The following is a 12,894-nucleotide window of genomic DNA, read 5'->3' on the forward strand; positions in this document are numbered from 1 at the left end:
TAGTTTGCTAAAGCAGTTTGTTTTCTACACTCTCAGAAATAAAGGTAAAATAGCTGTCATTGTAACTAATGGGTCCTTATTAATACCTCAAGGGTACATATTAATGACAAAAGTGTACATCTTGAATTTGTTCGGTACTAATAAAAACCCTTAAGTACCAATATGGTAGTATAAATATGTACGTTTTGAAAAGGTACCACCTCAGTGACAGCTCTCGCACCTTGTTTTCTGAGAGTGTACAGGTAGGTAACGTGTAGGCATGGGGTCCGTTCTTCGTACCTCACTTAAATGATCTAAGATGATTTGCCAGATCCTGGATCTTTTACTCTTGATCACTGATCTCTGGCTAATTTGGTTCTTCAAACAAGTTAACAAATTATGTAATGTAATTTAATGTAATATGTATTTTATATAGCGCATTTATTGTGTATAGCCATACACCCAAAGCGCTTCACAATCATGAGGGTGGGGATCTCTCCACACCACCACCAGTGTGCAGCATCCACTTGGATGATGCGACGGCAGCCACAGGACACAGGCGCCAGTGCGCTCACCACACACCAGCTATTGGTGGAGTGGAGAGACAGTGATAGAGCCAATTCGGTGGAAGGGGGATGATTGGGAGGCCATGATCGTATAGGCCGATAGAGGAACTTTGGCCAGGACACCGGGGTTACACCCCTGCTCTTTCACGAGAAGTGCCATGGGATTTTTAATGACCACAGAGAGTCAGGACCACGGTTTAACGTCTCATCCGCAAGACGGCGCCCACTGACAGTATAGTGTCCCCTTCACTTTTACTGGGGCATTAGGACTCACATAGACCTCAGGTTGAGCGCCCCCTGCTGGCCTCAATAACACCACTTCCAACAGCAACCTTGTGTTCCCTAGTGGTCTCCCATCCAGGTACTAACCAGGCTCAGCCCTGCTTAGCTTCAGTGAGTAACCGGTCTTGGGCTGCAGGGTAAAATGTCTGGATGAACTGATCTGAGATCGCTGTGTTTGTTGTGAAGGACAGATCTATCGATCCATGAAATCATGATCAGAAATGCAACGATTGGCTCACGGCACAGCAGCGTTATGACATCATCTGATTACTATTCAATTATCCATGTGAGCAAAATTACATAAAAATAGCAGTAAACGATTTGTTAAATATGAAACGCAATAATTTTCCACATTTGTTGTGAGCTGTAGGCTTTACACTTTCATGTGTCAAGACTTAAGAGTATTCATCATGTATTTCAATGCAAATCAATGTATTTAATTCTATATTTAGAGAAGATTTTCTTTATTATAATAGCCTATAGGCCTACTCAAGTTTTTTAAGCGGCTTAAGGAATAACTGTACTAATTATTTTGTATCAAAAAAGCATTTTGATATCATTAAAGGTGTCTGCAACTTTTGCGAAGCATCAAATCACCTTATTAGCCACCATATTAGTCAAAACATGTCCATGATTGCATAAATTATTATCTTTTTTTTCAAGTCGAATATTGTGCATGTACGCGTTTGTATCTAAAAAGTTCATACCAGTAATTGTTTTCTTTGAACCACCAGGTGGCAGTCTTTGTACTTTTATTTCGGAGTGCAGATTGCAAACGTTTTATTAATAAAATGTTTTAACTATATAAATAGTTAAAAAATGATTTACTATTTTCCAAAGTGTGTATAACTACTGTAAGAAAATATCAGCATTTGGTACATTCTTTCAGTATTATCTTTGCTTGACTGAGCCGATCTAACCCTGTTCATATGAAACAAACCAAGCAGGTTTGAGCTACCAGAACTGTTGCTATGACAACAAAGTCTCAGATGAGTTTTGCAGAACTAAACGATTAAACTTTTGTTTGTTCTGTCACTATTGTTTATTCTACCCATTGTTCTATCGATCTATTGTTTGTTTTTCTATTGTTCTATCAATCGTTTTCATTCTGTGTATCCATCCATCCCTCCATCCCTCCATCCCTCCATCCATCCCTCCATTCCTCCATCCATCCATCAGTTGTCATATTGTCCTGTTGTCCTATTGTTCTGTCTTTTGGCTGTCCCATCATTTTATCTAGGTTGCATGTAAGGGTTGTGCTATATTAACCACTCTCATGTTTTCAACCATTTATGTTGTGTGTGTGTGTGTGGGTGTGTGTGTGTGTGTGTGTGTGTTTTATCATTAAATGATGCTTGAGCGCTACACTACTTTATGAAATTGTTTTGAAAAGTGCAACTAACGCTTCTTATTAAAAATATTTTCAAATATAACCCCCCCCCCCCCCCCCCCCCCCAACAAATCCATACGCATTTAGAATGACAAAATCATGGTTTTTGGCTGAACTGTTCCTTTCATGAAGAATTCGATTGATGTGCGGTCACCAGGTGCGCGTCTGTCGGCATATTTTATAACCGGCTTTGAAGGTGGCTCGTCCAATCCGCTTTCAGACTCTATATAATACGGATCATTTAATGCTCAACCTGAGACATGAAGGAGCGACCTGAATGAGCTGTGATTTGTTTCACGAGTTGCAGGTTTCACTCATGATTATTGAATGATCCCTCAGGTCGCTCATAGTCAAACACGCCACAATAAATCTTTTTTTTCCATCCCAGGGTCAGAGAACAGGGTGCCAAAGCCTCTCTTTGTGCCACAAACAGGATTTTTCCTGCATTCAGTAAAGCAGCTTTATGCAGCAGGACTGTGTGTGTGTGTCCAAAGCTTTGGAGTGATGTGGAAATGTGGAGAGCTAAATGGATCAGGGGTCTCTCCAGTGCTGTGGTCAGTGACATATGGCCTGGCCCATGACCGGCAGGGCTCTGCATGCTTCATTTGTGGTCAAAAAGGCCTATTTACTTTGCTTTTCCAGCTTTTTTTTTTTTTGTTTGTTTTTTTACCCCCCGTCAGCTCTATCCTGTCGTTTTCCATCCGTCTTTTTTTTTTTTTTTTTCTTGAATCCCATCCGGGCTCTCACTCGGCCCCACATCAGCTGTTCTTCCTGCTGCAATGCAGAGGTTTACTGACAGTTTCCTCTCTCTAAGAGTTTGAGCAAGAGAGCTTCTTTGACTACTTGCTAACTCTCTCGTTCACATCAGTTGTAGTTGGGTCACACTTTTGAACCTGAATTTCTTTGAAAAATAAGCAACAAAACACTTTTGTTGGGTGATTCATTCAGTTTTTTTATGATCTTTTTTTATGACATTTGCAGTGATCAGCATGAGTGAATCTCTCTTTTAAATTAGTATTTTCTATAGGATGTTATATTACACTCATTTGTTCCAGCCACTTAAAAATGAGCTGCATCATCCCGATACTTGAGTTTTTTTGGGGATAATTGTATTATGTTCAATCGATTTAAATTTGTAAAAACAATTAAGTTAGCTTAATCGGTTGATGCTGTGACAACATGAAATAGTTGTGGAACCCAGAATTTTTTCACAGTGTATTACATATTACATTGCAATTTAACGTAAAATCTATATATATAATATATATATTAAGGGTGTAATGATATGCGTATCTGTATTAAACCATTCGGTACGAGACTTTCGGTTCGGTACTCAGTACAAACCGAACGATTCAGACATCCCAAATGACGGGCAACATGCTGTCTTCCCCGCCCACCTCCAAACTCTACTCTAGTCAGGCACACGCTGTACTAGCTCGCAAAATGGCAACACTAGTGTAATCCTCCTATAGACCTTTTTCTTGGCAGCTACATGGAGGGCGCCAATGCGACCAGCGTCTTCAGGTAGAATGTTTAGAACTTCTGTTTACAGCGTTTACAACTGGTAATTTGCGCTCCAAAAACGGGTTTCAATAGCATTTTACATGGATTAACGAGTGTTTTTTATTACACACAACTTTGAAAAGTGTGTTAACACCGTTATTATCTGTCAGATGTGGTTCAAGCGTGAGAGAAAAACGTTCTCCTAGTTCACATGTCTGCCGTCAGCTGTTAACTCAACGGCTCTTCAACACACACACACACACACACACACACACACACACACACACACACACACACACACACACACAATACTTCACTGCATTATAGAACAAACCAGATTACTGACATGAAACTTAACAGGTAACGTTATGCAAGTCATGCAATTTATAAAAATGACCAATAAAAGTCTGTTATCCGCTTGTTAAGTGTGACGTCACGCGAAGCGGCTTCCGGGTCCAAGCGCTCTATTCAACTGAAAGGGGAGACTCATGAAATGGTAATAATAAACGTTTACAAACGTTTTTTACATTTTTTTTATTTAATTTAAATTTTTTTTTTTTTTTTAAGGCTTTCGAAAATCATGATTGCTGTATATATGTCCATGCCTAATATCCAATGGCCAGAAAGTGATAAATTTTTTATAAATTGTTAATTTTTTGGTATTTGTTATGCAGCAAGCCCAGAGATTGTTGTGTACACTATGATTTTATATAAAATTAACTTTATTGTGTGATAGGAATAAAACGTGATTATAAACGAATGATTTCTCCACTCAAATGAGTGGCGGCTTGGACCCGGAAACAGTATTACATACGTCACAAACACGTCACCCCTTAACAAACGGATTGGCACTCAGCTGGGCGGATTTGCTGTTGATTCTAATTGTTAGCCGTTTATGTTTCATTTAGTGTGTTGTATTTACCTTGGTTTGTGTTTTTCTGTCATTTCAAAATGTTACTTTATTTTTACTTTGTAACACTTATTAAATCAGTGTGTTAGTGGGACAGTACTGTAGTAGGCTACGTGTGTGTGTCAAACATTTTAGTGAATCACATTTGTTTGGGCTGGTTATATATTTGAAAGAAATAGAAACTGTAAGCAGCTGAAGATGCAGTCTGACAATGAGGGGAAAATGCCTCACAGCAGTTGTTTTCCATCCCATTAGATCACATTTTTTTAAATGATCAGTCCAGGAGGTGGCGCTGATCGACAACATTATTAGTTCAAAGATGATAAAAGCAGGTAAAACAGATTAAAACTATCGTTTCAAAGCAGTCCAATTGTGACTGTTCATACGCATCACCTGCCGATCGTAAGTTCTTAGCATGGATAATGGGTAATTTTGCATATAAGAAAAAGGTCTATAACCAACTGCAGGCCTATAGCAATCAATGATTGGCTTCTGTACTAGTAGGCGGGGCTTCATTCGCCATATGGAGCGTTGCAGTTTTCCCTATCCAAAACTATACAATGACATGTCTTGTGTATTCTGTAGTCTTTGGTACATTATAAGACAAAGTCATTAGCCCTCCTGTGATATTTTTTCATCATTTTTCAAATATACAATGTATTGTTGTGTAAAAGACACTTTTTTTAAAACATATTTTTGGACATCTAGTTTTAATACTTTTGTCTTTGCCTTGGTGACAGTACTTATAGGATATTTTGCTCATTATTCAGCTTAAAGTGCAATTTAAAGGCTTAATTAGGTTAATAAAGATTAAGATTATTAATATAGCATGTTTAAAACAGCCACATTACTGATCAAAAAGCTGTACAGCATAATAAAAACAGCAGATACCCAAAGAGGGATAAAATAAAGGAAAAACACAGGTAAGACACGAAAACAAGCTAAATAAAAGTCCTAATAAGCCAGTGTAAACAATTACTCAAAAGTGACTTAAAAATAGACAGGCTCTGGGCTATTCTGATCTTCACTGGTAGGTCATTCCAAAGGTTAGTTGGGTTAAATGGCCAATGCATGGGTTTGTTCTATACCTGGAAAAAAGTCTTAAGGGGAATTATAATAATAAAAAAAAAATCTGCTCCAACATTATAGGTCAGCCATTAAAAAAAAACCTTTATGATTCAGCTTACCATAATAACTTAATAAGATTGGCTAAAAGTATCATCTCTGACCCTTATCACCCTTAGGTATAGAGTTTCTCGATTTAAAAGTGTTAAAGGTATAGAGTTCCTAGAAGTCAAATTAAAACTCTCCTTTGTTCATCAGGCAATATTAGAACTAAATGTGACGCTTTATAGAAAATAAGCCTATTGTTTTTTATTTTATTTTATTGAGTTGTAGTGTGTGTTGTGATTAAAGTGTTGTGAACGTTTTGTTAAGATATTTTTGTTTGAAGTGTGTGTAATATTGATTGTCAATGGCACGGTGGCTCAGGGCTTAGCACTGTCGCCTCACAGCAAGACGGTTAATGGTTTAAGTCCTAACTTGGCCAGTTGGCATTTTTGTGTGGAGTTGGCATGTTCTCTCCATGTTCACGTGGGTATCTCCCACAGTCCAAAGAGATGTGCTATAAGTGAATTAAATGAACTAAATTAGCCGTGGTGTATGAGAGTGTTTGTGTGTGTGCATGGATGTTTCTCAGTACTGGGTTGTGACTGGAAGGGCATCAGCTGCATAAAAACATATGCCAGAATAGTTGGTAGTTCATTCCTCTGTGGTGACCCCTGATAAATAAGGGACTAAGCTGATTGAAAATGAATGAATGTTAATAAACTACATATACTAATAATGTTATGGTAGATTTAGGGTTTAGTTGCAATATTACATATTCTGTGCTTATTACTTTAGGTTTACTGGATATTGTAAATTAAGTCTCACCACATGCTTTAATCTTCACAGAGAGTCTGATTTAGTATGTGACATACCACAGCAGTGTATCATTAAGGTCTTCATCACGTGTTCATACTTGAGTATCTACAGACATTCTAGAGTGCGTGTCTTCTTCCTTGTGTCTTCAACCTTGGATCTGACCTTCTTCTTATCTATATTTCAGCTCTCTTGTACTGTAATAACAGTCTCATGATTGACTGAATTGCTTCAGCGATGCACAAGCTGCATGCAAACACACTTTTACTCTCCCGCTCTCTTTTCTCTTTGCTTAGTGCTTTATCCAAATAGCTCCTTGTTCTTCCCGATCCCTCCATCTCTATTAAAGGGGTAGTTCACCCTAAAATGAAAATGTACTCATTACTTACTCAACCTCTAGTGGTTCCAGACCTTTATGAGTTTCTTTATTCTGTTGAACTCAAAAGAAGCTATTTGAAAGAAAGCAGAAAAATGGTAGCCATTGCAGGGTTCACACAGGTGCTAAGAGTCCTCGAAAATGCTTGAATGTTAATGTAGGTTTGAAAAGTGCTTGGATTTTGATTGAAATGCTTGACTGATTAAACATTTCATAATAACTTATTACTAGTGCTGGGCAAAGATTGATTGTGAATAATAGAAACCACACACATGCATAGAAACAAAACTGTGTTGTTAAATATTTAAATTTATATATGATTCATATATTTTTATGTAAATATAATTAAACATTTTCTCAAATATATGCATGTGTGTATATATATATATATATATATATATATAAATATATATATATAAATATATATATATATATATATATATATATATATATATATATATATATATATATATATATATATATATATATATATATATATATATATATATATATATGTGTGTGTGTGTTTGTATATATATATGTATGTATATATATTAGGGATGTAACGGTATCAGAATTTCACGGTACGGTAATACCTCGGTATGAATGTCACGGTACGGTATTTATTGAATCATTTACAGGAAAAAACAAAACTTATGAAAATACTCCAAAAAAGTGCCAAAAGTGTCAATGACATACAAATTAGCCATCTATCTGTAAGCTTTTAAACAGAAACTTCAATTTTAATAACAAAAAATTATTAAACCATGTAAAAACAATAAAGTTTCAATTTAGTATTGTTGAAAACTCATCACATTCAACATTTGATCACACTCAGCCCATCTACACAGATGAGAGCTCTGCTAGTCGGACTTCTCATCAAGCATCTCCCGCTGGATCTAATCTCACTATATTTATTAAACGTGATATTTCATTCATCTTGTTGTCTTTATCTAACGACATATTCCCTGACTTTGGTCATTGGAATCTATTACTTGTTCTCAGGTAACGTGTTTTGGCTGAGCGCAAAGATAAGTTAATGATTAATGTAACCACGTACATTCTGTATATTGACTGATCGCTTGCCTTTATTTCCTATAATGTATAAACTTATTGTATGTTATACTTTTAAAATGGCCATTATCGATTATTAAAACTGATACTCAGCAAAAGAGAGGCTGTGTTTCGTATTTTCACTGAAATTGAAAGGAGGCAGTTGTTATCGGCTCCGTTTTGTTATAAATATCCACACAGTGAAGATGACGCTCATCTTATGCAGCACGACGCCTCAACATGTCTGCTGTCTAAGTTGCTAATATTAAAATGAAAATAGGCAGTTCCTTAAATCATGTTTACATTTTATTGTTGATAAAGTGAAACAACGAAGCCAGGGTGATGTGAATGAAGTTATAAAGTACACTGTTCCCTTTGAAGATTTACCCGTGTCCTCGGTATAGTCTGCTTTTCCATATCAAACTGAGAAGAAGAGACTGCAGCCTTGATCAAACTTGCGAAGTCTGAACTTACAAGGAGAGGATGCAGGACTGAACTGTGCGTGTTAGGATACTTAATATTCAGGAAAAGCCCCAATCAGAGAGGCGAACGTCTGCAGCCCCGCCTCCGTTTTCAGATGTCTCCGTTTTCCATTATCCACACTGAGACATTATCCACACATTTCGAAACGCTCCGTTTCGGCGCTCGAGAACTCCGGCGTAGTGTGGACGGTTGGCGTAACCGTAGCAAAACTTATGCGTTTTCAAACTAAAACGCATTAGTGTAAACGGGGCCTTAGAGTTTTCCAGCTCTTTTCATCCCCGCTTCTAGCAGCACACTCCATTTCCGCATTACTGGATCTGTAGCGACAACAGACCGCAAGGGATGATGGTCAAGCATGGGCTGATGGGTATTGTTGTTTTCGCTACCTCCCGTTCGCTTCATTCGCCTAAGCAAATTTTCTCAGAAGACCTATAGTTTTACCGAGTCATGCGACTTCGGTAATATCGAAAAAAATTAATATTGCGGTATGACGGTATTTACAATACCGTTACATCCCTAATATATATATATATATATATATATATATATATATATGTGTGTTTGTATATATATATATATATATATATATATATATATATATATATATATATATATATATATATATATATATATATATATATATGTATATACATACACATATATATATATATATATATATATATACACACATATATATATATATATATATATATATATATATATATATATATATATATATATATATATATATATACAAACACACACATATATATGTATGCATGTATGTATGCATTCGGGATGGGAGTGAGATTTAGGGCATGAGTGTAACAGAGGCCAGCTAGCAAAGTGCTATGCTGGTAAACCTCACTCCTCGGACCTCTAAAGGTGCTCTATTGACAGACACTAGGGGCCATTGTCTTTAGTCTCCTTGTTAGAGCAAACGACTAGCTCAGGTGGACTGGGTGCAGTAGAACCGGTGGGTTATATATGGGGGCTCGTCCGGGATAGGAGTGCAGATTAGTGGGGTGAGTGTAACGGAGGCCAGCTAGCAAAGTGCTATGCAGGTAAACCTCACATCTCGGACTTCTAAAGGTGCTCTAGCAAAAGATGCTGGAGGCCATGGTCTTTAGCCTCTTCGTTAGAGTAATCGACTTCCATGCACAGAATCGCCAATTCGATCTCAGCTCAGAGCGGGTTGGCTGCAGTAGGACTGGTTGGTTACATGTGGGGGCTAGTCCAGTATGGGAGTGAGGTTTAGGGGGGTGATTGTAACATAGGCCTGCTATGCAGGTAAATCTCACTCCTCTGACCTCTAAAGGTGCTCTAGTAATAGACGCTTGGGGCCACGGTCTTTAGCCTCCTTGTTAAAGCAGCCAACTCTCATGCACAGAATCGCAGATTCCATCTCAATTCAGAGTGGCTTGGGAGCAGTAGGACCGGTGGGCTACATAGGTAATAACTATTGCAATAAAATGAAAATAAGAATTTTTGCTTTTGCATAAAATGAAAACACTGGCACATGTGGCCTTTTTTTTTTTTTATCCGTGCATTTTACTTGCACGGAAATATAGGAATTAGCATGGGTATTAGCACTTCATGAGTAAACCATTCATTAAATTAAAAATAAATAAATAAAAATGACACCTTGAAGATGTAATTAATTACATTTAGAAAAGTAAATAACAAGCATGCTATAAAGATATTCTTCAGAATACAATTCCATACTATATAATACTAACAAGTAGCGTCTTAGAGTATTTCTTTTATATGATAACTTCTGCTGGCGAGAGAGTGAAACTAGTGCGCTTGTTAGTGTGATGCAGCAGCAGCATTTTCGGCTCATATTTTCGGATGTTTTACTCTTTTGACCTGTGTATAATTGATCTTTTTTTTGGTGGCCCAAAATTTGGTGCATCCCTAGAAAATATGTAATTTGCCAGAAAAATGTAAAGGGCTGGAACATTTTTAAAAATACACCTGAAAAGTGCTTAAAGTAGACTTGTTAGTGCCCTGTCAGTACAAATACAAAAAACTTAATGGTAGTCAATGGTTACAGTTTTCTAACGTTTTTTCAAAATATCTTCTTGTGTGTTCAACAGAAGAAAGAATCTCTGAGGTTTAAGACAAGAAAAGGATGAGTAAATGATGCTAAAATTGTAACCTATCCCTTTAAAAAAAAAAAAAAAAGAGGAAAAGTGAGTGATCAGGAGATGGAGGACTGGAGTAGTGGCACACAGATCTGCCTCTCCAGGGCATAATGTGTGTATGAGTGTTGTTTAGCACATACTGTTTAAACAGTCAGGAAAGGTCAGGGCTGCAGTAAGGGGAGGACGAGCGTTGATGAATGTGTTGAATAAAGAATGCAGTTTGCCCACTAATGATCTAATGGCTTCATGGAGTTTGTGCATACGATGAGCATCACACACGCTACTGCTGAAAACACCTGCGGCATGTGTGATCGTTTGGTCTGCTGCTGACTGAACATGAATGTGTGTGTTCTGTTTCTATAGAGGAAGACGTGGAGAATTTTGAAATGGCAAGTTTACCGCTGGATACGCAACGAAACATTGAGGCTGACAGCTTCTGGTGCATGAGCAAACTGCTGGACGGCATACAGGTATTTGATACACTGAAAGTTTATGGTGGATATTTGGTGGCAGAGGTTTTTACTTTGAAGATTATTTTGGTCACACTTTACAAAAAGGTTTCATTAGTTAATGTATTTACTAACATAAACTAATGTGCAATATTTGTACAGCATTACATATTCATAGTTTACTAATGCATGTAAATATATTCAAGGTCATTTACTAATGCATTATTAACATCCAAATTTACGCTTGTTAAATAATGGATAAAGTACATTCAGGAGGTTGTTTTAGCAGAATAAAGCCTGACAGGCTTATCAGCAGCCCTATGTAAAGTTTAAATAAAACTTGAGTTTACTTAAATTGAATTGAATTAAATTAATCTGTCAGATGTGAAAACAACTGAATAGAGCTGATGGAGCATACACTAACCTGCACATTATTTAGTCACAAGATGGCATCACACAGTCAAAAACGCATTACTGACAGAAAGGAAACTCCTTAAATTGAGCATACACTAATTTGAACATTATTCAGTCAAAAGATGGCACCACACAATCAAATATGCATAGCTGATAGAAATGAAACCTTTTGAATGGAGTATACACTAACCTGCGCATTATTTAGTCACAAGATGATGCCAAAGTCACACTTTACAATAGAGTTTCATTCATTTTCTTTAGTTAATGTATTTACTAACATGAACTAATCATGTACAATACTTTTATAGCATTTAATAATCAGAGTTTAAAAATACTAATGGATTATTGAAATCCAATACATGCTTGTTAAGTTATGCATAAAGTATATCTAGGAGGTTGTTTTTGCAGATTAAAGCCTGACAGGCTTATCAGCAGTGTCATGTGAAGTTTATTTATGCTTGAAATAAACACAAAGCTAACAGAAATGAAAATAGCTGAATAGAACTGATGAAACATACATTGACCTGTGCATTGTTCAGGCACATGATAGCGTAAAGCAGTGAAAAAACCCCCACAAAACTGAAAAATTAAACAACTGAATAGAGCATAGATTAATCTATGTATTATTCAGACACAATGTGGTGCCAAACAGTCAAAAATGCAAAACTGACAGAAGTGAAACAGGTTGAATGGAGAATACACTAACATACTAATTAAAATTTTCAACACAGCGTCAAACACTCACAATTGTAAATCCGACAGAAATTAAACAGGCTGAATGGAGCATACACTAACCTGCTCATTATCCAGTCACAAGATGACGCCAAACAGTCAAAAATGCAAAACTGACTAAATTAAAACGGGTTGAACAGAGCATACACTAATCTGCTCATTATTTAGTCACAAGATGGCGTCAAAACAGTCAAATGCAAAACTGACAGAAATTAAACCGGCTGAATGGAGAATATACTAACCTATGTATTTTTTGGTCACAAGATGGCGCCAAACAGTCAAAAGCACAAACTAAAAGAAACAAAACTGCTTAAACAGAGCATACACAAACCTGCTCATCATTTAGTCACAAGATTGTGCCAAATAGTCAAAAACACAAAACTAACAGACGTTAAACCAGGTGAATGGAGCATACACTAACCTGTGCATTATCCAGTCACAAGATGGCTTAAACTGTCAAAAACGCAAAACTGTGAGAAATGAAACCGGTTGAATGAGGCATACACTAATTTGCTCATTATTTAGTCACAAGATGGCATCAAACAGTCAAAACACAAAACTGAAAGAAGTTAAACCAGCTGAATAGAGCATAGACCAATCTACAAATTATTCAGTCACAAGATGGCGCCAAAAAGTCAATAATGCTAAACTGAGAAATCAAACCATTTGAATGGAGCATACACTAAC

At 36.8% G+C, this 12,894-nt stretch overlaps 1 protein-coding gene across 2 annotated transcripts in view; it reads left to right on the forward strand.

The window, feature by feature from the left end:
• The window catches only part of tbc1d22b (TBC1 domain family, member 22B), a 122,851-nt gene that overhangs the window by 56,319 nt on the left and 53,638 nt on the right, over nucleotides 1-12,894 (forward strand). For both annotated transcript variants that reach the window (XM_087264383.1, XM_087264384.1), the window contains one exon: nucleotides 10,976-11,082. In XM_087264383.1, the coding sequence (XP_087120509.1) occupies nucleotides 10,976-11,082 (107 nt within the window). The remainder of the gene's footprint in view (nucleotides 1-10,975; nucleotides 11,083-12,894) is intronic.

Source organism: Danio rerio, chromosome 8, assembly GCF_052040795.2.
Source record: "Danio rerio strain M-AB ecotype USA chromosome 8, GRCz13ab, whole genome shotgun sequence".
Classification (NCBI taxonomy): domain Eukaryota; kingdom Metazoa; phylum Chordata; class Actinopteri; order Cypriniformes; family Danionidae; genus Danio; species Danio rerio.